Genomic DNA, 26,550 nt, shown 5'->3' with positions numbered 1-26,550 from the left:
ATAGGCCAGTGTTACAGAATAGTGATTGATTGCATGATGGGCTAATGTGGTGCGTCTGTGTCTCTATGAGAGGGGGAGCTCAAAGCTCTGTTGTGTGCATTTCAACTGCCATCCATGGTGCAAACTGTTCATTTACAATGGAGGAAGTCAATATGCATGGGGGAGTTTTTCTCTTTGTGAAACACTTTGGCTTTCAGTACATCATCTTGATGCAGATCTAGTTTACAAATATATCCTTAACAATAGATCATGTGTATATTGTTAAAAGGAAAATATTGGCCCTATTCATGTGGATGCCAGTCAGTATTAATGGTAAATGTAGTTAAGCAATAAATTCCTCAGTGTGTGCTGTGTTGAAGGAGAAAGCTGAGTTCTCCTGCTGGAAAACCTGCTGTGCTGTCACAGTGATGTAGTGAGTGTTAAGGAAGAACTACAGGATATTGCAGCTTGGATGTCTGGTCTTCACCTTTTGGTAACCAGAGAGCATGCTAGATGAGTGTTTTTGTCACTCGACGCAGTGTTTTGGCCAACAAAGTAATAGCTATAGGCTGGGGTGGTGATACACAACAACATGGGCATGGATATCATGAGTTCACAGAGATTGCAGTCTGGTACATGTAGGCACTGCCAGCATGGCTCCACGAGCTGGAGAATTCAGCTTTCTTAGTCAGTATAGCATGCATTGAGGAATTTATTGCTTCAGGGGTATCATGATTTTAAAAATCCACAATCCAATTTTACGTTAAGTAAAACCTTAAGTCCACATGAAAAGTACCAAATTTTCCCTTTCAGTTTTGTATTTTGGCAAAGTTTTCTTGGTGACTTTTCTGTTTAAAAGTAAAGAAATTTAATGACTCAACTTCTCTTCTGTCTACCTGCAGGTCAGTGACTTCCTGTCCGGTCGCTCCCCCCTCACCCTGGCACTGCGTGTTGGCGATCACATGATGTTTGTCCAGCTCCAGCTGGCGGCGCAGCAGTCCGGCGGTCCCCAGCTCCAGCACAGACACCTCATCACCCGGGGCAACGCAGAGACTGCAATGGGACAGCCCACAGGACAGCCCCGTGTTCCCCACCCTCACCCGCACACCCACCACCACCCCCATCATCCGCACAGTAGTCACCCCAGCTCTCACTTGTCCCAGCCTCACCTGGTCCCTTCCTCCCCCTCTTCCCCGGGCTCCCCTTCCTTCCCACTGCCCTCCACACACCACCAGCCGCTCCCGTCCATGTACCACCAGTCGCCCTCTTCTGCTCACTGTAGCCCCCCTACTCCTCCTCCTCCGCCCCACTCCCCTCGCCCTGCCCACATCCCTGGAGGTCTTTTTCGCTCTCCGGCTCATCACCATCATCACCACCACCACTACCACCAGCCTTCCTCAGGCCAACCCAGCCATGACGTTGGCCAGGCCAGCCCTGTAGCCCCGGTCCTCTGCCCTGAGGTAAATATTGTTAGTCATCCATATTGTTTTTGTACCACTGTTATGCACAGTTAGGAGATGAGCATGATTATTTTAGTTATGGATCAATCGTTAAGTCTACAAAATGTCAAAAAAATGTGAAAAATGCTCATCACAGTTTCCGTGACGTGTCCTGTGTCATGTTAATGAAATGACAAAAAACCAGCAAATCTTTACATTTAAGAGGCTGGAACCAGCAAATGTGAAAAAATAACTGAAACGTCCATTAATTATTGAAGCTCTACAAGCATGCATCTAAAATGTCTCATGATGATATATGATAATATATGGTGCTACAAATAAAAGTTTAGATGCTAAAATATCTCAACTTTACATAACTGATGTCATGAAAGGCACGTAGCCCTCTTATGAATGAACAATGGCGGTGATGGGTTATGACCATTTGACCCGAGCGTCATACACAACTAAATCAGCCTCAATTAAACTGATTAGATTAGTGGGATATCCCAGCAGCATGAGGGCGAACCCGTGGTTTACTCAGGTCTGGAGAAGGTTTGCATGTGATAATGTGTGTGTGTGCTTCCAAACCACAGTGCACTTAGTCATCACTGGAGTGCAGCCTGCTTCCCAACACATACAAAGAGGCCAGCGCACACACACAGACACGCACACACGTACACACACACATAAACACATAAACCAGAATGGGCGCAGCATCCATATGACCTCATCCTGCCCACTGAGACTTACGGGGAAAAGATGAAAAGCTTGAAAGAAAAAGATTCAAAGAGAAGCAGACTTAATGAATCGGAGGTGGTTTCTCATGTGATCATTAACCTCAGTGTTGTCTGCCATTTATCATTAACTTTTACAACCATTTATTTAACTTCGGATAACCCTAAAAAAAACAGCTGCACACGCATGCACAAACACACTCGCTCGTCCCCACCAACCAAATTTGCTGTTTATACTTTCTCTGCCCTCCCCGAGCTCCAGCCTATGGAAAGTGAATAAGAACCAGATGTCAGTGGACTATGTGGGGGAGATGGTTCACAACAAGAAAAACAGAAAGACAGGCCAGTTTAGTACTGAGAAAACGGAAATGGCTATTCCTCATCAGGTTTTCACATGTGTAACACACAAACACAAACTCGCACACAAACACAGAAACCTTTGCCTGGGTTTCGATTTCACTTTCAGATGTCAGTCAAGTGATCCGAGTTGAGTTGAAGCACTGGGGTTGGCCAAGTTTAACCCTTCTCAGTTTGGAGGTAAAAAGATGTCCTGGGTCTTTTGAGGCGACAGGATGGCAGAAAGCTCAGGTTTCCTGCTTTCTGGGGTTTCTTATATCCATCAGCCTTTACTGCATAGGTTACTTACATAGTGCAAATACTATTTACAACATCCTAAGTAAAGGACACTGACAGACAGAAATTATATACTGTATGTTTAAGGGGTAAAGGTCAGACCATGACGTCCACATTTCACAGCTCACAAGTTATGCATGTGTCATTTCATGTATATGTTAACACAACGTGGAATGTGAACTTCTCATACAGATTGTGTACAGATGTGTTCTTTTCACCTCGCTTTTCCATCGACGTAGAGGTGTCACGATACCAGAATGTTAAACTTTGACACAATAATATAAAAAACGATACTCGACATCTCTTTCAATACCATGATAAAAAGAAAAATAAGTCCTAGGCACACAAAATAGGATGTAGGATAGGATGTTTTGCTTTTTTTAAATGCTGGTAAAAAAAGTCCCTCAACACTATCTGGTTTTGCTGCAAGATACATTTCATGCAGGACAATAAAGACTGAACTAAGGTCTTGAATGAGCACTAAGATAATTTTTTTTATAGCATTGTTACTTTCGAAACTATAATTAACTATTCAGAAAGTACTGAACTTATCCATACTTTTGACAACTTTAGCCCAAAGCCTCACTTTAAGCTGTATAATATTCTTCCACCAGGCTAACTGCAGCACCAACAGCCCCAACAGTGGCACCAGTCCCTCAACACGCTCCCGTAAACCTGGCGCCATCATTGAGAGCTTTGTCAACCACGCTCCCGGAGTCTTCTCAGGGACTTTTTCAGGTGAGAGGACACTGAGCTGCCATTAAGATTTATTGCTCTAAGCGATACTCATGCACACAGTGAGATCCAGCTGAAAGCCCCTTTTATGAGAACTTGCATGCTTCTCAAAAAATACCCAGAAAATTAAACACAGGCTCCTCTGTCTGGTCTCGGGGTCTGTTGTGGGCATGTGTGTGTAGGAATGATCTTAAATGCTTTGACTTTTCTGTGTTTTAATGAAAACTCAATAGATATCCTTGTTCAGTTTAAGACAATTTATAGAGAAAAACCATCATCGGCTGTATTTGAGTTTGTTTAAATTTCCTATGTGTGTTCTTGAGAAAGTATAGTTGAATTTTTGTGTTATCTGTGAAAAGCAAAAAGACCATCTGTATTTATTTTTTATTGTTATTTAGAAAGGGTCGGGTAGTATAAGATCTTTCTTCTTCCTGCTCCTTTTTCAGTCATAAGACTGTCATTATATATGAAAATATTCATGACGGCCAGTGTCAAAACCAACTACATAGGACAGTATACTGTAATATTAAAACATAAAGCTAAACCATTTCTTTAAGTTTGATAACGTCATAACAAAGACCCAGACAGGTTACATCATCTTGATTGATGTCATGTTGTCATAACAAAGACCTCTCAAACAAGGTCGACTTTCCATTAAAAGTGACATGACTGACCAACAGTCATAAACATTGATAAAGACTCCTTCGTGTTCATTACAGTGATCATGGCATGGTTATGACAGTGCAATGACAGTCTTATGCACACCCATCACATTAAGTGTTACTAAAATTACACATTAAATTTAGGGAAATAAACAAAGTGAAACTAAGCCAAAATTAAATGAATACTCTTTTCATCATCCCTGCTCCCACTCTCAGGCACTTTGCACCCTAACTGCCAGGACAGCAATGGGCGTCCCCGACGAGATATTGGTACCATCCTGCAGATCCTCAACGACCTCCTGAGCGCCACACGCCACTACCAGGGCATGCCCCCCTCTCTCACCCAGCTCCGCTACCAGACCCAGTGCAGTTCACCCACCTCCCCCTCACCCTCGCCGCCCCCTTCCCCCCCGGTTGCTGGCATGACGGGCCTCTCTGCCAAAGCTACCTCTGTGCCCGCCAGCAGCCCCAGCAGCCCTCCACCAACTCTTCATCCACTGGTGCAGTGCCAGAGCCAGATCCGCATGTGCAAACCCCCTGGTGAGTGACTCTACACCGCACTCCCTCTGCTCATGCAAGCATGTCATGAACACAAACACAAACACACACATACACATTAAGTTATTGTGCAGTGCTTGAAGCAGATGTTCCTGGAGTTACGACAGCTTTGGAGGAGTGTGTGTTCTTGCATATGTTTTTGTATGTTAAATAACTGCAGTCTAGTCTGTCATTTTACTGAGCTCTGCTCTAACATTGAAACCTGCTAAAAAATTCATTGTCATCTTTGTCTTCTGTGTTTCTATTCTCATTGCACATCATGGTTAGCTATCAACCCTGTTGGGATGATTTTGCATCATTGTTTTGTTCAAGCACACATTTTTGTCTTTAAAATACTGACAAAGCAAGAACAGAAAAGTCAGATTAAAGAACAAAAACAGTTGTGCACGTATCTCTCCTGGGTTTTGAGGCAGAGGAGGAAGAGGAAGACATGAGAGGAGGAAGGGGGGTCTTCTTAGTAATGCAATACAAGCTTCTCCAGGCCTGTTCAGTCAGGCTTCACTTGTCAGGCTGTGGAGTCTTTGTTTTTTTGCACCAAGGAGATAGGTTTACCCCTTCAAGCCTCGGCTGGGCTATGTTTAGATTAGATTAGGCTTTGGGTGGTTTAACCTCCCTCTTAAAGAAGGGCTGCAGCTGGGGCATGTATGGGCTGGGGCTGGACGACAAACCTCCACATACCCATGCCCAAGGGCTGGGCCTGGGCAGGTGCTGGAGTTCAGATGATACCGTTTAGGGACTGGGGGTTGAGTGTTTTAAAAACCTCCTTTCCGTGCAGAGACACAGGATGTGGATTGTCAGACAGATGTCCAGGACAGATAACATTCAGTCAATGTTGTAAGGTTAGACTGGCTGTGCTGAGAGAAACAGCATTGTCCTCCACTGCCTCCTTATCTCCCATGGAGGAAATCGAGCTAGTCTTTGGTGAGCTGCTGGTAAATTTTGTTGAATAGTCTGGTAGGGAGGGTCCTGGAGTACAGTGATTAATGTTTAATGTTTTCTTTTGTTTGAAAAAGCAAGAGCGTACATTTCTATTGTCACACTCAGGCTTTGTCCCCTGTTTCGTGACCTTCTGTTGGAGACAGAATGGAGTCCTTTAGTTGCAGCAACTGAATACAGATTGACCGGGAATGTCCAGTATTCCTGTGCGTCACCCTGGGTGCCCTTACAAGTGTTCAGTGAACAGTTGGAATAACACAGGCTTATTTTCCTAACTCAGGGAAGACCTTCCCTTCACTGCCCCCACCTACATATCCCCCCTCTCCTAAGTACCCCCCCCCACACACACTATTGTCATCTTTGTCTGCACTCAGCAGCCCACGCTGCTGTTTCCCCCATTTGCTGTCCAAAAACAGCCTTGTCTGTAAAATCCATCTCTCATCTCGTCTTCCTCCCTCTCTTTCCATGTCTGTGTTGTGCATCAATACATTGTCTGTGCTCATTTGGCCTTTAAATAGATAGATTTATTCCGAAAAGCAGCTCTGAAAAGAATTTGCTTTGTGAAGTAGAGACCAGTGAGAGGAGGAGGAGGATGCGGAAGAGGGGAGGGGGTTGTTAAAACCACAACACTAAGCCTCCATTCATCATATGGGTGTTTATATCCTGTCCATCAGTCTACCAACTGCCCACTGATTAACCAACGGCAGAGTAAGAAAAAAAAAAAGAATAGCCTGTCTGATGTCCTTTTCCAACTTTCCTGCCTCCGTCCAACTTCCTGCTCGCAGTGTACACTTCCAGAAAGTGATGTGAATGGGTAACCCATCCCAACTGAGCACAGTTAAGCTCGCTGAGACAATGAACGCGCTGGTGTGTTTGTGCGGACGGAGGCTGCGTGTCTGCTTTTGTATCCCGTTCTACTTGGTGTCCTAAGGAAGCCGATGACTAAGCGCTCTCAGGCAGTCTTATCAGCCGACACCTGATGGAAGACTTACTGGACTTAACACTGCAGCTTAACACTGCTTCACAGAAACCTGCCTTCATTCAGCTACAGGAATAACCTGCACTTCCAATCTGCCAGAGTGTGTATGTGTGTGTGTGCGCAGTCAAAGTCTAGGTTGAAACGGCCTCTTGAAAATGTCACATAGCTTGGCTGTCTCCGGAGAGCCTTTACCCTTTCCACTGCAAGTTCATGTGCGAGAGGGAGAAGACGAGCGTAAATAAAAAGCTTGAACATACACACATGCGCACACACTCGGCCACAAACGCCTGGTTAAAGGGCGACTCAGCTCGAGCGACTAGCTTGGTTTCAAGGCTGTGCTGTGGAGTACTGCTGAGTGTGGGGATTTGTCAGGAGGGCTTTGGGATGGCCTGGCAGGCTGATTGTTAGCTAAATTCCTTTACTGAGTAGGGTGGACCTCCCCAGCACCCCCTGCCTCCAGCTCTTCAGCCCCCTACCCAGCCAAACCTATTGTATAGGGGCCAGGGACAGGGGCTGCACACAGGGCACCAGGCTGAGCCATTGTGGGGCAGAGGAGGGGAGGGCTATGGGATTATAGGCCTGCCTTTTAGTCTCACTCCCACTGCAGCTGCTTTAGTTCAACACAGACCCACAGAGAGGGGCAAAGCATGGGCAACGTTAGCCCTGAAAGCTTCCCTGGTTCCCCCTTTCCTCTCTTGTGTGCCTTCCGCATCTCGTCGCCCCCTCCTGCCTGCTTTTCGATTTGCCAGGTCATGTTAGCTTTGTGCTGGCTGGGACTGGGCAACCCAAAGGAGGAGTGAGGGAAAGAGACCGAGAGAAAGTTCCCCCGCCCGTAACCTCGTTGAGTCCTGTGCACACACACAGGGGTTTGGCGTGACACACACATGTACCGGTAACTCAGCGAACGCCCCAGCCACGTAGCGCAGCACGGCACAGAGCTATCTAGCAAAGGCAGCCAAGCACATCAGGTGCCCTTTCATTGTCGACAAGGAGAGCGCGAGGGAGAGAGAGAATGCAAATGAAGTCTAAAAGTCATTGAAGAGCCTGTGTCCCTGCAGGGCTGTCAATGCCCTTTCACTGGCTGTCAAAACACTCATATTAGCTGCGATTTGATTGGTCACTTCAGTCTGTGGCTGATTAGTTGGTCTGTTTTTTTCTTGCGTTGACCTCAATAGCTTGTTTCTGTCCAGATAGGTCAAGTTTTCAAGGTTTATGGCTGACGCGCCCCCCCCCCCCCCCCCTTAGTGGGATGTATGGATTTGCTGCTTTTCTACATAATTTCTGATAGTAGATAAAGAGTCTTTGGGTTTTGGACTGTTGGTTGGACAGAATAAGCAATTTGAATATGTCACTTTAGGCTCTGGAAAATTTTTCTTTCTTTTTTTTCAGATTTTATGGATTAAACACTCAACTGATTATAGTTGAAAACAGGGCTGCAAGTAACTCTTACTTTCACTTTGAATTTTCAACTATTGTCTCAATCAATTGATACATTGTTTTTTAAAATTGTTGCCCACAATCCAAATATGTTCAGTTTACTGTCATTAAGGAGTAAAGAAACCAGAAAATATTTGCATTTAAGAAGCTGACTGATTAATCAAAGTAGTTGGTGATTGATTTAATAATCAATTCATAATCAACTGATCATTGTAGCTCTGTGTGAAAATGATCAGTGGATTAATGGATAATAAAAACAATCATTAGTTGTAGCTCTAATGGAGATGTTTACCTGTTGACATTAAGCTGATAAATGGTGCCTAAATGTTTGACTTTGATAGGTCAGATAGATGGAGTGATTGGTCTGGTTCTACTTTTGTCAATCTTCTAATAGTCACAACGTGATTAATGTTGAGTGGTAAATTCGTAATATTTTCCAATATAATGGGGAAATGTTGAGCCTGTAGCTAGTGGTCTCATACCAATGTCAAGATAATACTGTCATATAATAAACATGATGTCGTATTATAAACTCGTAGATTGGAGAAAGAGTATCGTTAGAGGAAACCATGGCTGACTTTGCTGCAATGTGATTTTCTTTCCTCTTCCTCCTCTCTTTTTCTCTTCCTCTCCATCCACCCCTCCTTCTCTCCGCCGGCTCCCTGGATGCTGAGCAAACACAATGTTCTCTCTGCAAGATCACAAGACTTATCAAGGCAAACAAACAAACAACAGCACTAAGACAACTGCAAATGAAGGCCAATCTTTATACAATCAATAGAAGGAGAAGCTCCTTTAATCTCCCTGTGCGTCCTGCACACTGCAGCCCTCCTCCCTTTTTTTCTCTCTATACCTCCATCCTCTGCCTCTCCTCCTACACCACTCCACCCACTCCTCCCACCCTCCCTCCCGTGCTGCTCCCTATCTCAGTCCTTGCTGTGTGTTGCTGGGCTGGGCTCAAAGGCAAGGAAAACTGACTGACGCATCGATTATTCATAGATCACCCCTTCTTTCTCTCTGCCTCTGTCTGTTTTCCTCTGCAGTGCTCTGTGTGTTTACAGGGCCTGTGTCAAAGTCTTCAGAGAGCAGAGTTTGGGGATGGAAAAATGTGCTGCTCGGGTCGGGGATTGAGTTTTGGTGTGATTGGCAGCCAGTGGAGTGGTAAAAAAAGAGACAGCAGGAAAAAGCGACTGGCGTTAACTTCCTCACTGTGCCCTTGACCTCTCTTCTGTTTGATATCTTCCACCGTGTGTTTCTAAGAAAAGATCTGATGTTGCTTTATCTGTCTTTTCTGTGTCACCGAGGGTTGTCTCTCTCCCATTCATATCGTATGTATTTCGACTTCTCTCTGGGTCCTCCAAGGTTATTGTGCTCACGTCAAACCCTAGTCTCTGCAGCCAGGCTCCAGGCCAGCCTATGTGTGTATCTGTGTGTGTGTATAGTCTGTCCTTCTTAGCCAGCCCTAATAATAGCCCTACTGTCATAAACATAGTCTGGAGATCCTTGCGGCCAGCTGTGTCCGGCCCAGCCGCCCAGGGCTCCGGTAGTGACGCTGATGAATGGCCACACACACACATATACACACACACACACACACACACATACATGCACACACAAAGTTTAGTGTAGCTCCAAGCACATTCTCAGAGCTCCTGCCAAGCCAAAGGCCAAGACCTACAGCACCATAAAACTGCCCTTTAAACCGTGTGTGCATTTGTTCTTATATACTGTCGTCTTAGTACATGTACATCCTTTTTTGGGCTGGATATCGTTCGATACCAGGACTGGTACGATACCTTGGATGCGATAATGGTTCCTGAGCGACACTATTTTAAATAACAAATCCATTTTAACAAAAACAGAAACAGAAATTGGTGGAAAACAACATCCTTGAATATCTTTTTTCTTTTGCAAATCAAGATATTCAGTTTACTGTCATAAAGTAGCTGAAAAATTTTGCATTTTTAGATACTTCGACCTTTCAATATCACTGAAGAAATTCGGTGCCATAAAAGTGTTGAAGTTTGGTACCCGGCCCTAGTCTTTAGAGAGACAGATTATTAGTGAGTGGACTTGCCTGGTAAAATGTAGACAGAATTCAAACTGAGACACTGAGAATTTGTACCAGACAAACAGATTTTGTAAGTAGGCATGTGTTGGCTGCGTGCCGTTTCATTGTGTACAGCCATATTTCGACACAGCCGAGGGGCGGTTTCGCTGTTGGCTAGTAAGAGCAGAGGGAATAAGGGGAAGAGGGAGGACCGGAGGGGGAACAAAGCCTTGCGGCACCGTATATGAATGTCACATGGAGCTGAGGCAGCGGAACAATGGCTCTAATGTAGGAGAAGCCCCCCCCCCTTTTTAGTATACCCCCTGTTCTCTGAGGATGACTCGCTGCCCTTCCACACACACACACATATCAGGACGGAGCATATTGGCAGGAAGTGGAAAAACCCCAGTCTGTCTTTTCTGTTAACCATTCACATCCTTTCTGCACTCAAAATGCATCATAGTGGCTGCTTGACGGCAGTTGAGTTCTTTAGCATGCACTGGCAGACTGTGGTGAATATTTATAGCTGGAAAAAGGGGCTCTGCGCTGCTCGATCCGATAAGCAAATGAGGGAAAGAGGTAAATTAAGCCCACACAGAGTCCGGAATTCATTCCGATGGGGGGGAAGAGCAGAGGAGGGCACAATCGATTCAGAAAACTGCCACCTACGGCTGATCCTTTACCCTCTTCCTCTGTCCTTTTTTTCCCTCTCTCTATCCCCCTCTAGCCCCTGGGGGAGGAATTCCTTAACCCACACCGCCACCCCCCTCTCGCCTCCTGCTTCCCCTTCTTCACACTGCCCCACCTTGCTGTCTCTGGGGAGACGTGGGGCAAGAGCTGGAGGAGGGAGGAGAAGAAGAAGAAGAAGGAGGAGGGGGGGGGGGGGGGGGGGGCTCTGTGTATGTGTGTGAGGGGTGAAAGAGAGAGAAGGGGGGTGGTTGGGTCAATGAGCTGAGAGTGGGAAGCTACAGCCATAATAAAGAAAAAAAAAAAATAGCAGAAAAAACCCAATCTCTCCCTGTCTCTCTCTCCGCTTACAATTTCCATTCGCTTGCATTTTCTATTGAAAGCCAATAGCGTTGTCCTGGGCCCGAGATGGATGGCTGCACTAGAGCTAAGGTTTAATCAATAGGTCTTTTTAATTTGCCATCGATCCACGTTAAAAGCTACTGCGGCTGTTGCTGCTGCCACTGTGTGTGTGCGTGCGTGCATGCACCCGTGAGTGTGTGTATATCTACGTGCACGAGTCTCCACGTTGTGTATTTGTGTGAATACATGATGTACTCGAATGCGGATTTGAGTGTCTCTCTGTGTGTGTTTGTGTGTGTGCAGCAGAGGCAGAGATGGCCGCTGTGCTTCAGTTTATTGACATTCTAGCCCATTATTTAATTATTTAATTCCCAGACAGATACTAATGGAGCTGGCTAATAGATTGCGGTTGCTTTCCTTTCCTTCCAAGCCCCTGAATATACGCATAAATTGAATTAGGCTTGACTCGGGCCACTGTAGGAAAGCATTCACAGTGCGATGCGAGGCCTCTCCCCCGAGACTGTATTCTCCTATAGGCACATCAACAGCTAGAAATGCACTTAGTAGCACATCCAGCCACTGAGGCATGCCATCTGCAGTTATGTGTGCAGACATCACGGGCACCTATCAAGAACGTGTCGTTTCCAGCTTGAGTTTGTGTGTTGTTGGCCTTGCTTTTGGTTCTCAAGGAGATTCAGGTCTAAAGAAGGTCTCCCCACTCAGCGATAAGGGGATGAAATGGCACTGAGGGGGCTAATGATGCTCAGTGGGGGAGGTTAAGCTGCAAATTCCACATTGTGCACATGGTTTGTGTGTGTGTGTGTCTGTGTGTGTCAGAGTCAATGGAAAGATCCTAGCATGTCCTAGCATTATCATCAAGGCTGTGTTGCTTTATCTGCTGCCAGCTAAACACACACACTAAAGCACACAGACATGTATTGACATTCCTCTCAGTCCTACACTGTAAAACTGGACTATTTGTTTTAATTACAATTTTTAATTTCATTTGACTGAATTTGGAAAGACAAGTTGAGGTAATTTTGGAATGATTCAAGACATATAAACTTGTTCAATAAGTTTAAAATATAAAGTTGAACCAACAAATCTTTATATTTACATCTTAAGTTAGTTAATGTTAGCAAAACACTTGCTAACTGGCTAGCTAATCTACATCAGTCATTAGCTAGCAACATTTTGTCTATTTCGTTATGTTGATGAACAAAGATTAGTTGATTTCACTAAACTCCTGTATGATAAGTGTCAATTCTCTGCAGTGTGAATAAACTAGTCAACATGCAAAAAGAGAAATATCTGACTGACCGTCTTTCCCTCCTCTGTTCCTCGTCTCCAGGTGACCGCATCCGTCAGACCGAGAACCGTGCAACCCGCTGTAAGGTGGAACGCCTGCAGCTGTTGATGCAGCAGAAGCGCCTGCGCAGGAAGGCCAGGAGGGACCAGCGCGCCCCTTATCAGTGGCTGCCCAACCGGAAAGCCGGACGCAGCAACAGCAACAGCAGCATGTCCAGCGAGGGCTCCCTGGACCTGGACTTTGACGATTCAGTGTGGAAGCCCGATGTCAAGGCCGACTTGAAGTCAGAGTTCGTCATGGCCTGAACGAAGACGTGCAAAGCATTGCTTGGGATTTACTTTGAGATATATTTTGAGGGAGTGGATTGGCAGGTTGACTGCGCAAAGAGGAAAGTTGGCGTCTGTCACATGAAAAAAAAAAGCTCCCTGCAGACTTTAATCCCATTCTGTCGTTCACAGTTGACCTTGTGAAAAACAGCAACAATAGCAACAGAACTTACTTTGGATGCTTGGATTTGGACAGGCAACAACCAGACTTAAACAGTGTACAAGACTTTTTATGGTATGATTTCAGAGACTGTACCTGAACTTGAGCATAGCAGAATTCAGTGGGTGGTGGCGGTGGTGGTATTTTCAGATTTTGTTTTCTAAGATTTTGTTTTTTTTAAAGCGCACTCTGGACAGCAATGAAGAGATCCACACTGGACTTACTATTAACAAGACAGGAGCACCAGAGGCCTCAGTGTTTCCTAAATCACAAGGATGGCAAAACTGCCGAACTATGGATTACTCCAACGGGCATTCTTATTGATCTCAAAACTCACCAACCAGAGTCTAGTTTTTACCTGTTACGGGGTGGTTAAACTTTTTTTTTTTTGTTCATTTTGAAACATATTATATTTTATAAACAAAAAATATGTAGCATTGTTCACAAAGCATTCAGGTTTTCATATAACAGTTCAAAGTAGTTGTTGATTTGCACATTTTCTTGATTTATAACAGCTGGTCAAAGTGTGCAAGAGGGATGAGGAGGAGGAGGAGGAGGTGGGGCCTGAAATAGAATAAAGAAAAAAAAATGAATATGGAAGTATTGATATCAAACTCAGTGACATAGGGTATCGATAGGAATGATTAATGAATAAACAAAATGAATTACTATTAACAGAAAGTGCTTTAGAGGATTTTAAAATCTTTAAAATGTATATGGATTAAAAAAAAAAATCTATTTTTTATTTCTCTTCCTATCTGCTGTTTTCAAAAAACGGCAGCCCTCTGTGGCTTTAGTCAAGTCGTTGACTACCAACAATTATCCATTCAATCATTCATTAGCTCATTCGTGAATTATTATAGTCATCTTAGCCACAACAAATGACACGGAAAGATCAATTTCACCCAGCCCGCCTTCATGTCTTACAGACCTGAATGGACTTGTGGAGGGTTTGTATTAGTTTGTGTACATAAATGTGACAATTGGCAAAGGTTTATGAGGGTGTGTGTATGTTTGACTTTAGTGTAAACTGATTTAGAGTATCCCATGTTTTTGTCCAACTTGTCTTCTCCCAAACAACCCCTTTAGTTTCTCCAAATCCTGAAGATCAGTTGCAGTGAATGCATGGGTCACTACGTTATATCACAACAGGATAAAATTCTAAGTTGGTTCCCAGTTCTAAGCCCATTTGATGTGTACCTTTACCACAAGTCCTCATAATAATAATAATAATAATGACTTTATTTTTTTATTGGCAAAGAGTTAGAAGAAGAAGAAGTGGGATCTGTATCCAGCATCATTTTCTAGTGCCTCCACCAGTGCATCCATTGACATATCAGGTTAGGCCTTTCACAGTTCCGCTGCTACACACGGGGACTTCAGATGAATAAAAAAACGAAACAGGCGAGAGGGAGAAAGTGACTTTTCTTTGCATGCAGAAGTGTGACTTACACTGATCTTTTTTCTATTGATGGAAGATTAAAAAAAAGAAACTGGTGCTGTGGGAATGAAGGTTAACAACATGCATGAAATTTGTGAAGAAAATAAACAATGCTGCTTTTGTTGGTTAGGTTTTTGTAACTTTTTACTTTTCAATGTTAGAACAACGGTGTCCTGCTAAAGTATTAACGACGCAAAACCAAAACAGATGAAGTTGAAGTGTGGACTCGCGTCTTGCTCAGCACTGAACATTCCTGTTGTGTGACAATGATGATGAGCGAAGAGCAACTGACTCTCTCTGTCTCTACTCTCCGAACGCCGGTTTTTCTCCCCAAACGCTGGTTTTTTACCCCCCATGACTCTCAAGGACCCAGACAGCCTACGAACTGTTTAGCCACCTCCCCCTCCTACCCAGCCTGAACACCAACTGAGGCTCGCATGGACGTACTCTCGCAGGGAAACCATCAAGACCAGCGGATTTTACAGTACTGTCCGTCAAAAACCTACCAGAGAGAAGCGTCCGGTTTGTCTCTTTATCTGTCTGTCTGTCTGATCGAGCGACCACCCTACCACAATTGCACTCCCAGAGATTGCAGTGAGAGATTACCTTTTTGGTGAACCTCATCTTTTTTTTAAGTGGCCTTACCTTTCACTAAAAAAATGAGACACTTGGGGACAATGGGGGCGGGAATGTTCTTTTTTTGGTTTTAAACTTTCTGTGTGCATCGTTGTCGGACTTGTTGTCATCAAGGCGCCATTTTTTGTCACTGAGGACACTGGGCATCTGTTGTTTAGTGCTTTTAGCTGGTGGAGTCTCTATTATGTCAAGGCTTCTGTGCCTTAAAAATGTTGCCCTTGCTGTGTCAGTGTCAGATTTAAGCTTGTTTTCCTTGGTTGGTACACAGGACTGTAGTACTCGCAGCCATGAGAGTCGTAGATTTTTAGGGGTAAAGCTTGTTTGAGTGAATCAAAAAGTCGGTGTTGTTCCTCAAATACTGTCTTTGTCCCGTTTCTTCATTGTGTTACCATGCTTGTTGGTCTCTGTTGTCCAAACCTCACATCCCTCTTAAACTCAGTCCTCCCACCAACAAGCTGCAAAAAGCTACAAATCTGTATAACTTAAGTTAACTGAGGACGTTTTCACCACAGTACTTAGATGGCAAGAGAAAACAGCCCTGAGTCAGAGTAAGAAAGGTCCTGTGAGGACTCCAGACTACATGCACTTCCTCTCTCCTTGGATACAACATTATTATTAAAGGACAATTTATCCCCTGCCCCTCCCAAATTTTATTTAATTTCTTTTTTTGTATATGTATGAACTATACTCTGTGTGTGCCTCACTTCTGTGTGAAAACTCAAAAAGATGAAACAAAACAAAAAAGATGACAAAAGCATTACAGAGAGGATAAAAAACAGTATGTTGGTGGAATTCTGATCACGTCATTTAAGTTGCCTGTTCTTTCTTGTAGCCAACTATTGAAAATAACAGGATTCAAGAATACAATTTACAATGTTCTAGCTCTAGACCGGTGTAGCACATGTGTGACTGTATTAATTTATGAAACCAAAATGGTAACTGTGAATTATGTATTTCTTTGTGCATTTTTTTTTTTAAAAAGCGGGGGAGAAGGTTGTCGGGACACAGCAGCAGCCGATGCTCGTGTCCGAAAAAACGTTTTGTTTTTGGTGGAATATAATGGAAACAAAAACACGTTTCCGAAAAAGAAAAAAAAAAAGAAAAAAATGGAAAAAAAAGAGAAAAAAAATGAAAAAATATATGAATATATTTTTTTTCTTAAGCAATACATTTCAGTGTGACTTGTGATAGAACATTTTCTTTTTTTAGGTAATAAATAAATAAAAAACAAAATGAGTACGTCAGGTTGTCTCCATGAGTATTTATTACTAACCCATTCAATAACATTGAGTGAAAACTGTTCTTCTGTCTAATATTTCATGTAAGAATCTATTTCATGAGGTCACATGATACGAGTGCAATAAGAAAAACTAGAAAACCTTGGAATTTCATTGATAAAATATTGCCTTACACTATATCGAAAGGTAATGTAATTGACGATTGGACTGAACCATCTCGGCTGTTAGGGGGTTGTACAAGGCCTATAAAGGGATTACTATGGTCCTAGCACATAGAGAGGGCCTAAGTGTGAAGTTATTGACAGTTTTTTTCTGGAGCTCAGTTGCCATCCAGACATTTTGTCCCTTACACTGATCTGATCCTGATATGAGTACATTAAAGGCATACTACACAGGATTTTCTAAAAAAAAAACAAAACAAACAAACAAACAAAAAAAACGTATAGACATATAAAATTAATCCATCTCAATCTTTACTTACCACTACTACCAACTACCTACCAACCACTAGAAGAGTGTGGTGGTGTCTGTTTTTTCTTATTTTTGCATTATCTTGCTGTGGTCAGGACGTTGCTGGGCTTGAGTGATTCTGGAGAAAGGTGGTTGAGTCCTTCCTCTCCCCGTCTGCTCCATGGGACATGTCTTCACTTGTAAAATTATCTTTTAAATGGAAAAATATGTGTAATTTGTGGTACAATTTCTGCCATGTTGGTAAACCGGAATGGGCAGGATTTTTCTCCACTCTACGAGACTCAAGAACTCAGCTATCATTTACAAACAGCACCCAGCAAATTCTGCATATTCTACCTTTAATGTCGAGTCCAATTAAATACTTACATCGTGTTTCCCTTTATGTTTTTTCCTACACAATACATCAGCACAGACTTACTGAAGTTCAGGTGCTGTTTAGACTTTTGTTAACCTCCAAAATGTTACAGAAAAGACCCAGGTACCAAGGGTTTTTTTTGTGTGTGGGTGGAAGGAGACTGAAAGTGAGGCAGGCGTTTCTGTGAGAGAGCCAACAGAAATGTTCTCCACATCTGTGATTGCAGCCCGGCTCGAGATGAGACAGAATATGGAAGTGGAGTGACAGATTGGAGAAGGAGAGAGAGAGCTGTGCCTCATGTGAAGCCCGCTTCCTGACACATGTACTCACAGCAAAAGGTGTTTTGAAGCGGCACTTGTAGCGCCCCGCTTTTGTAACCAGCGAGGCTGAGAACAGAGCTTGACTCGGAGCATCAAGAAATAGCTGAAAGAGGATTGAACATGAAAGGGCAAACCTACTGTATGTCAAAGCGTGGCTCAGGCGGGCGCCAATAACACGGCGTGCACACTGTGAGAAGCAGCAACATACAAGTAGCATGATGACAGACTGCTGCTGCGTGTTGTAGTCAGGTAGACTGACATATTCCACATCTCTTAACAAGGCAAAAAATAATCTAACATAATCAGTTCACACACATTGAGTTTGCTTTATTGTAAAAAGTTTTGTTCTTAAGCAAGTTGCAATAAAAGAAACGTGAAGTTGTTTAGCAGCGAGTCTTGAATTCTCAACTTGCACAATGTAGTGTAATGTATATCCATGAGCTGAATGTCTGTTTACTTTCTTGAAAGCTATAGTAACGTTACTTTGTCCTATAAACTTAACAGTTTTCATGGTTAAATTACTTTCTTCACTTCACAGTTAGCTTGGTCTATATTGTAGTATTTACCATTCATTTATGTGGTTTTGAACATTTTGATATTCACCTCAGTTTCTAAGAGAAACATTAGCTATGGTAGCTAGTAGCATGGTAACTAGCATCATCATCTTCATTCAAATTCGACAGAAACAAAAATCAACCTCGCCAAAAACGTCTTTGCTTGTTTTTCCATTACCCTTACAATCACCATGTCTGGTTGCTTGGTCAAATTATGCCCTTAATCCACCACATCAGATGTGAAAATATCACCCTGAGAAAAGTAGGAGGGAAGTCGGACATTTGAGAAGCAGTGGGGAGAAACAGCGCGGACAGACATTTGCATTTACTTCGGTGAATTATGAGCTTATTTTGACCAAACCAGAGTTGGTGATTGGTGGAACAGTGGAAAGATAAGCCACTTGACCTTGATTTTGATTCTGGTGAGCGTGAATGACAATGACAATGCTAGTTAGCAAGCTAATGTTATTTATCTAAGACGCCAAGGTTTTAAAATGCTCAAAAACACTACGAAACGAATGATAAATACTATTAACAATATGTATAAGCTAACGGTGAAAAGTGATATAACTGGAATGAAAAATAACGTTAGCGCTAACAGGAAGTAAACAGAACCAGTTCACAGACACAGACATGTCACACTACATTGTGCAAGAAATGAATGAGATTTAGCATTTAGCACACATTGTTGGTAACTCCACATTAAAAACCCATGAGCTCCTGCTAGAGAGGCCAGATGCCTCATGTTGTTTACACCTTCATTCTGATAATGTCCAAGGACTAGAAATATGTCCCTCGGTCTCTTCTCATGCCTGGCCTCCCTTCCTCTTTCTGCAGAGACGATTCTGGTAATGAAAGCCTCCTACACAGCGGCCTTCTGCACATAAGCAAACACACCTCCGCTCTGTCCGTGGCCTGTGGTGAACACAGGGCCAGCAAAGTTTGATAAGTGAAGCCTGATGAAAGGCAGAATATCGACGAGAGCTCGTTCATTGATCAGCCAATGGTCATGCATTTCCCTGAAACCGCAGGGATAGATAGAGCAGAATGCTAAATATGGAGCAAAGTAAGCAGTTTTATCAGCTTCCGTCCCGCTAAGATAAACCCAAACTCTCTCAGGTTAATTCAACACCTGTCAGTTTGTTATTCAGCCTGGTGAAATGTTGGGTAGCAGCTTCTGTCCACAGTCACATTGATTAGATTTAAACACTGAAAGCTTTTTTGGCGTTGAGCTACATACAACCATATCTGAAGTGGAATCTCAACACAGATATGGACTGAAATGTGAAGATTAAATGTAGAATTATCCACAGAGATGAACAGAGATTGGGAACACCAGCCTGCTAAAAAAAATATTATACAAACAGAACTATTTCTGACTTCTGACTGACTGGCTCAAAGTTCATTTGTTTCTACTGATGACATAAGTCTTTAAATATGGGCATACATTTAAAAAAAAAAGGCTCAGTTGTCTCATCAGACACTGTAGATTTCAGCATTACCCAAAGAGGAGCAAATAATGCATTTACTGGGGACTACTTTCATCTGCGGATTAATACACATATGGTGCTCTAATGAGTATTTATGGCCGCAGGACAGTGTATGAGAGACTGACTCAAATTGCACCAATCAAAAGTGAAAACATCTTGGACGTATTTTTCAACTGACAAAATTGTGACAGGATTAATTGATCGATTAATTAAGAAAAAGATGGACAGATTCATCGAGAACGAAAATAATTGTTAGTTGCAGCCTGCTGATAATAAGAAAATTATAGAATAGCAAAAGCCTTAGCCTTCAAGTATGTATGCGTTTGTGTTTGTTCTGCTATCTCGATTAATGATCATTGAAAACTGACAATAAAATATGGTAGAAAAAGAGAAAGAACTAAACTTCCTAATGCTGGTATGCCTGTTTTATGAGTTGCTTCTCTTCCATTTGTCAGTTAGGTAAAACTCAAACAAAACAAACCACAAGCGAGAATGTTGACATATATTTTATTGCAGGTGTACATAACAGACTGCTCTCACACTGATTGTGATTCTGTGCTTTTTGACTGTTCACGGCTTTACTTTTTACTGGATACAACATGAGCAAGAGGAACAGCAGCACACTGATAAATTCTCAAAGCTTCCAGTCATACTGCAACTATCAAGAAGCTCTTCTGAGAAGTCACTGCCTATTTCTGACTGCATCTGACTGTCAGTCTCAGCCTCCACACTTATCCGCTGCTTTCTGCAAGCTTGCTGTCTGTGGATGTAACTGTCTTCAGAGACAGAGAAGAACAGAGAGAGAGAGAGAGAGAGAGACAGAGGCAGGCAGACAGACAGAGAGAGGCTCAGCTGCCACCGCAAACTGAAACCCTGTGGCTCTGGGATCGAGAGGAGTTCCGCAGAGTTGGGGTTTCACACGATGTTGTGTGATCTAAGATAAGACGCACTCAGCTGTATCCTCCCATCACTTAAAAACACACACACACACACACATATATATCTACACACACACAAGCATAACGGAAAATAGCCCAGGATGTCACGCTGCACAAAAGCCAGTATCATTTACCTTCTAAGTAATAATGAAAGTTCATTGCTTGTTTTAGCATCTGCTTTGTGTGTCTATGGACTGTGTGTGTTGTGTGCATGTGCTTGTAAACGTTTTAAAACCACCGAAAGATAACTAAGGTATTTTTGTAAGAAGTACAACAAAAAAATAGATGAATGTAATTACTGTAAAAACGTGTTTTCCCCTTAAATCTGAAAACCACAGACAAACATTACCTTTCAAAAGAAACCTTCTGTTTTACATGATTCTGACTTTTGCTACTTAAATGAAACACTTCAAGGTGTTAAAGAAATAGTTTGATGTTATGGGAAATACGCTTATATGCTTTGATATCCCACTCATATCTGTGTGCTACATATGAAGCTACAGCCAGGAGACAGTTATCTTATTTTAGCACAAAGACGGGAAATGGCAAAACAACGTGCATGACTCTGTTCTGTGGTAACAAAATATGCTTTCCATTAGCAATTTCACCAGTTAACACATCATATCTCATTTATTTAAAAAAAAAACACAGACACAAATTAAAAACTATGCTAACTAACTATGCTTACTTCTATAAATTGCCTTAAGGCTCATTTATGTTTAACATTAGATATGCATATGGATACGCATGGAGACTTCTGTCAATAGCATTCATTATGTCCGTATGTGTGTGCATTTTCTGCAAATTTATACACATGCACCAAAGGGAGTGGAACAGATAACACATTATATCTCATTTGTTTGATTCATAAACTAAGTGAACAAACTGCTGGCAGTAGACTAGCCTCCAACAAAATGTTAGACTTTTCCTTTAAAGATATAACATGCAACATTTCGGTATTAAAATATCTGAACACTCTAGATATATTTTGTTTATTATATTTGTTAAGTTGTGTATTTACGTTAACCCAAATGTGTCCAGCAATGTTCAAACTGCAGAGTAATTTGTAACTTCAACACTATATAACGCAATCCGTAATGCTACATCATAATGTCATTAAACTAAGTCTTTTGTTTTAAAAGTGAGAGAGATCTCTAGCCACAGAACTTACATATTGTATGTTTAAAGAAATAGTTTTAGACATTTAGTTATTGACATTTTTGGGAAATATGCTTATTTGTTTTCTTGCATAGAGTTAGATGATGAGATCAACACCCGTCTCATGTCTGCATGCTGAATCAGAAGTTACAGCCAGGACATGGTTAGCTTAGCTTAGCACAAAGATTAGAAGTGGGTAAACAGCTAGCCTGGCTAACCAGCTGCTAGCAGTAGGGTGCTTCTGTAAATCTGTAAATCAACTTATCTAACTCTCTACAAGAGAGCAATTACATATAGTTGTTATTACTGTAGCATAAGAATAAAACAATATAATAATAAATATGAAGTGTATAGAGAGTTTGCAAAAAGAAGTGCCTAAAAAAGTAAGATAAATAAAAAAGAAGAGTAGTATTGGCAATGACAATGAAGACAAATTGTTTAGTGCATCGTCTGCTTTATGTCAATTTTTTTTTACTTATGATGTGTAGAGGATATAGACAGTGAAAACAGCCATTGGATGAGTGTATGTCAAGGCTAAAAAGTGCTTTTAATTTTCACATGTTGTTGTTCCTTAAAACCTATCCATTCTTCTTTCTCTCCCTACATTCTGTTTTCATGCAGTTTGGTCTCTTATTTAAGTACATGCTTTTATCATTTTACATAAGGACAACAAACAACATCTTTGCTCTAATGAAAGCCCCATCTGCACAAGAGAGTAATGAAGCAAACGCACTGAAGATGCACTTTCTTCAGATCGGGGCATAAACATCAGAGCTCGGCCTTACAGCCTCCTCCTCCTCTGTAAGACCCAGGGCTGTTCGCATGGTCAGCAGGGACCTTGTTGTCTTTTGTCTATTTTTGTTTGTTCCCTGCACAGTTGAAAGAGAAGAATGGCTTTCTGTTTGAAACATTACCTGATGGATATTTATGCAGCTGTGAGGCTGTGAAGAGAACCTTTGATATCTTTTTCAGGCTACACACACACACACACACACACACACACACACACACATACACATACACACAATTCCTCTGTGAAACCCTGAACAAGCCATCTTTGGGCCACTGCAGGACAAGTGAACACACACATGCACACATTAAACTCAGAGGTGTTCAGCTGTCTATCCCCATTGATGTGGAGCTGACCTCGGAGCTTGACCCCAAGACCCTGGGGGAAATGGCACAGGGGTCATGGTTAAAATAAACCCTGCAAACTGGGTAAACAGGACGTGTACACCCACCCAGACATATGGCACTCACTAATCAAACACCGCGGAGCTGGGAGAGAAAGAAATGGAAATCATCTCTGCGGAGGCTACGAGCACGCAGTATTAGTACAAACCTGCTGTACTGTAATATAAATGGATCAAGCTGCTTAGCAACAAAACCAGCTCCCGGAGCTCGGAGAGAGTTCTCTCATCAAATGTACAGTAATTTATTTTAAGATTACAACAAATACTTCTGAGAGGGAATTGGAAATGTCAAGGTATTACACAGAGTGAGTGGAGTTCCCTGTCACCAATCACAGACGAACGTTCTGCGCAGATGATGAAACGGTTCAGAGCGATCGTTCTCTTATCAGACGCAGACCCACTGTACACTGAGCTGTGAACTTGCATGTAAGGAAAGCGGCTTTGGACATTGTGTGCTTCAAGCCAAATCTTTTTTTTTTTTTCAGTCTTGGAAGCTGGCAGATATAAGAATATTACAAAGCAATGCATTATTTTATCTTGCGCTGTGAGTAAAGGTTAGCTTGACATTTTGGTTCACTTCATTCATACATCCTGACATTACTGACTTTGGCTCAGAAGGCTTACTTTCAAAATGTATTCAGATACAGTTACTAATTACCTGTTAAAAATGTAATCCGTAACCTAATCCAAGTATCATAATGTGAAAGTAAACTACTTTCCATTACTTTTTGTTTACTTCAGTACCAAATATGATGTTTGTTTAGCTATTCCTTCCTTTGTTATGTGCAAATATATTTTTTAGAATATCAGCATAGTTATGCACATGTAAATGCTCTGTTTTAAGCATGCTATTCACACATCACACTCAAACTTAAACTAAAAACCACCATGAACTTACTGAGGACCTTGTGTTTTTCCCCCACACACCGGTCACCAGCATCGTCACCTACAGTTCCAAAATATTTTTTCAATAGTAGTACTAGTAATGTGGACAGGGTAGCTAACTTTTTTTTAAACTTTTTAATTGCTTTTACCTGTTACAGCAAATGTTTATTTAAATTAGATGTCCAGTCTTGAATGATGACAGTGTTTTCATAACAGTAAGAGGCAGGATCTTCTTCCTTTTTTCTGATATAAAGACAAAATAATGTTTAAATGTCATTAATTAATTCACAGATTAATCTGAAAAATACTCGACAGATTAATCAACAATGAAAATAACTGTTAGTTGCAGACCCCCAATAAATACACACACTGGATCTGTAAACTTCAGAGTTCATTGCTGACCTCGGAAATGGCAGGTGACAAAACAGCGTGTCACCTCAAGGTCCATTTAGTAGCTGTTCTGGAGTTTCTGATCACTTCAGCAGATAGAGTTGAGCCCAGCTGTCATGCTGTTGTAAACTGGAGAGATTTTCAGTTGTAAACTCATGACAATTTGGCCAACTCCATCTGCTATCATGTGTTATGACAGAAGCTCCAGAACAGCTACTATATGGACCATGAGGGTTTTTTTGTTAGTGTTTCAGCTGCTTTTGAAATTGAAGCAGAAATGTATTTTGTTCTGAACATAATAACCCTAATAATTTGGGATAAAAGAAAATTCTAGTTTCACATTATAATTGGGGATCATTATTGTATTAGTGTAATATTGCAGGAGTGCTGGCCATTTACACACAAGCCTCATACACACTATAAGTGTTGCTGGTTCTCACAGATTTACCACTCAGGAGGTTTCTGGCAACTGTCGTATGTCAAATGTTCTTTTTGTTGGCGTCCTCCACCTCCACCTCCCTCTCTCTCACTCTTTCCTCTGAGTAGAAGATCAGGTACCTTTCAGCAGTTGCTCCAGTGACCTTTAGCAGCTGTGGGGGTGAAATTGGCTGAGCTTCCTTCACCTCATCCTAGTTCTGCCGCTCTTTCTCGTTCTCCCTCCCTGCTTCATGTATGAATGTGTGCTGCTCTGACTTACAGAACTGCCATCGCGAATTCATGATCTTTTCAAATTGGCACAAGGTTGGTTTTATAACCTTGGAGCTTTACATGAAAATGATTGTAGACTGGACCACGTTGAAGCAAACCGGAAAAAAGTGACCTGTGTCCATGTCTTTGCTTTTACACATTATTTTAGCTCAAATACAGACGTCAGTTCTGTCCAATCTACAGTATAATTACATATTTAGAAACTATAAAATACAGCGTGCAGTAATCCAGACAGCAAACAGCAATCCAGGGCTGTTAAAGGGATAGTTTGGATTATGCTGGATTAGGTATTTGTCGATAGTCAGTGTATTACCTACAGTAGATGTCGGTTGACATGCCTCCAGTTAAAGGAAGCAGAGAGTGAAACAGCCCAGAACCTAAACAATGAATTGCTGTGGACGGGACCAGCAACAAAAGGTATTTTAACCACTTTAAAAAAAAGGGTCCACCTAAAAAAATCGATATCAGTCAAGTATACGCTACATTTAGAATATTTTTATCACTTTACTTTTCCATCAGACAGTCTTTTCTAACTGGAAATCGCCATTATATAAAACAAATATCACTCTCTCCAAAGCCACAAGTCTCTTTTGGCAGAATCAATAATTTTATCTTGCAGAACACTGGAGTAATTGGTCTGCTGCTATTAGTTTGTTTTTGTTATTGTGTGACTTAGGTTAATCTGAACTAACCTTTTAAAAAACCGAAATATCAAAACAGACAGTTTGATATTTGATACAGAAAACGTTGTCTGATGGCAAAATGAAATGATGAAAATATTGTAAATATGATGTAAACAAACTTATATTGATTGTAACAGGTGAAAATTGACTAAAAAAAAAACTTGCTGACCCTGTCCACAGCATTCCATTGCTTCCATGCTGGTACTACCCTGCAAAAACAAACACACTGACCAGCATCTACTGCAGCTGATACACTGACTGTCGATAAGTATCTCCTACACCCCACTTCATATAATCCAAATTATCCCTTTAATGTGGAGCTGGCCTTGGCAGTCCAACATTAACAAGGTACAAACCTGCTCTCATCTATAACATGGCACAGTTTGGAGTCTCCAGAGCCTCACCTACAGTAGATGCTCAGGCCTGTAGCCTAATTAGGCCTGAGTCTGAGTTAATTGTGAGAGGTGTAGTGTTGCTGCTCCATGCTGACCATGCTTCCTGTACAAATGATGTGATTCCTCGTGCTAAGCACTCAATGAAAAGGGCAGGCCAGCGGTTTGGATGCTCTCCAACAGGTATTTATGGCAGCCAGAGCATGCAGGGCATGAGGGCAGCTGGAAGGGAGGGAGAATAGCATGAAAGACTGAATGCAAGGCAGATAAATGTACATTTTTGCACCGTCCTCCCTGCCTTCCCTGCTCACCTCCTCGATCCCTCTCATCCCACTTATTCAGCTACCCTTCCATCCATCCACCCTTGGCCCCCTATAAGTGAATGTGGCGCTGTGAGTTATGGAATGGCTTTACAGTGTGCTGAAACAGCTGAGGTCATGGATACAGGCCGGGTGTATGCAGCCCTGTGTGCTGAATGTAAATGAGCTGGCCTTTCTGCAGCGAGCCGTGCGTGATCTTGTCTGCTCCTCCCTGCAAGACGCCAGGCAGGGCAGGGATCCTGCTAATCAGCCCAAAGTATGTGGGACAGTAGTCAGTGTTTAGAAGAGGACAGAGATTCTTTTGAGGGAGCCAACCCAGCTCCTCTTAAACACAAAAACAAGAATGCTTTTTGACAGCCATCTCTTTCTCTCTTAGTCGTAGGGCTCTCTCAGTATTTCCCCCTCTTTCTTG

At 42.2% G+C, this 26,550-nt stretch overlaps 1 protein-coding gene across 1 annotated transcript in view; it reads left to right on the top strand.

Moving 5' to 3' along the window:
* Nucleotides 1-16,287, top strand: part of midn (midnolin) — a 33,449-nt gene extending 17,162 nt beyond the window's left edge. The window contains exons 5-8 of the mRNA XM_084722894.1: nt 882-1,439; nt 3,400-3,523; nt 4,399-4,722; nt 12,523-16,287. Of these exons, the coding sequence (XP_084579020.1) occupies nt 882-1,439; nt 3,400-3,523; nt 4,399-4,722; nt 12,523-12,785 (1,269 nt within the window). The 3' untranslated portion in view covers nt 12,786-16,287. The remainder of the gene's footprint in view (nt 1-881; nt 1,440-3,399; nt 3,524-4,398; nt 4,723-12,522) is intronic.
* The last annotated feature ends 10,263 nt before the right edge of the window (nt 16,288-26,550 follow it).

The sequence above is a fragment of the Lutjanus erythropterus genome, chromosome 7, assembly GCF_056507025.1.
Source record: "Lutjanus erythropterus isolate fLutEry1 chromosome 7, fLutEry1.hap2, whole genome shotgun sequence".
Classification (NCBI taxonomy): Eukaryota; Metazoa; Chordata; class Actinopteri; order Lutjaniformes; family Lutjanidae; genus Lutjanus; species Lutjanus erythropterus.
The sequence above is the reverse complement of the archived record's forward strand: the minus strand, read 5'-3'. Positions and strand labels throughout refer to the sequence as shown.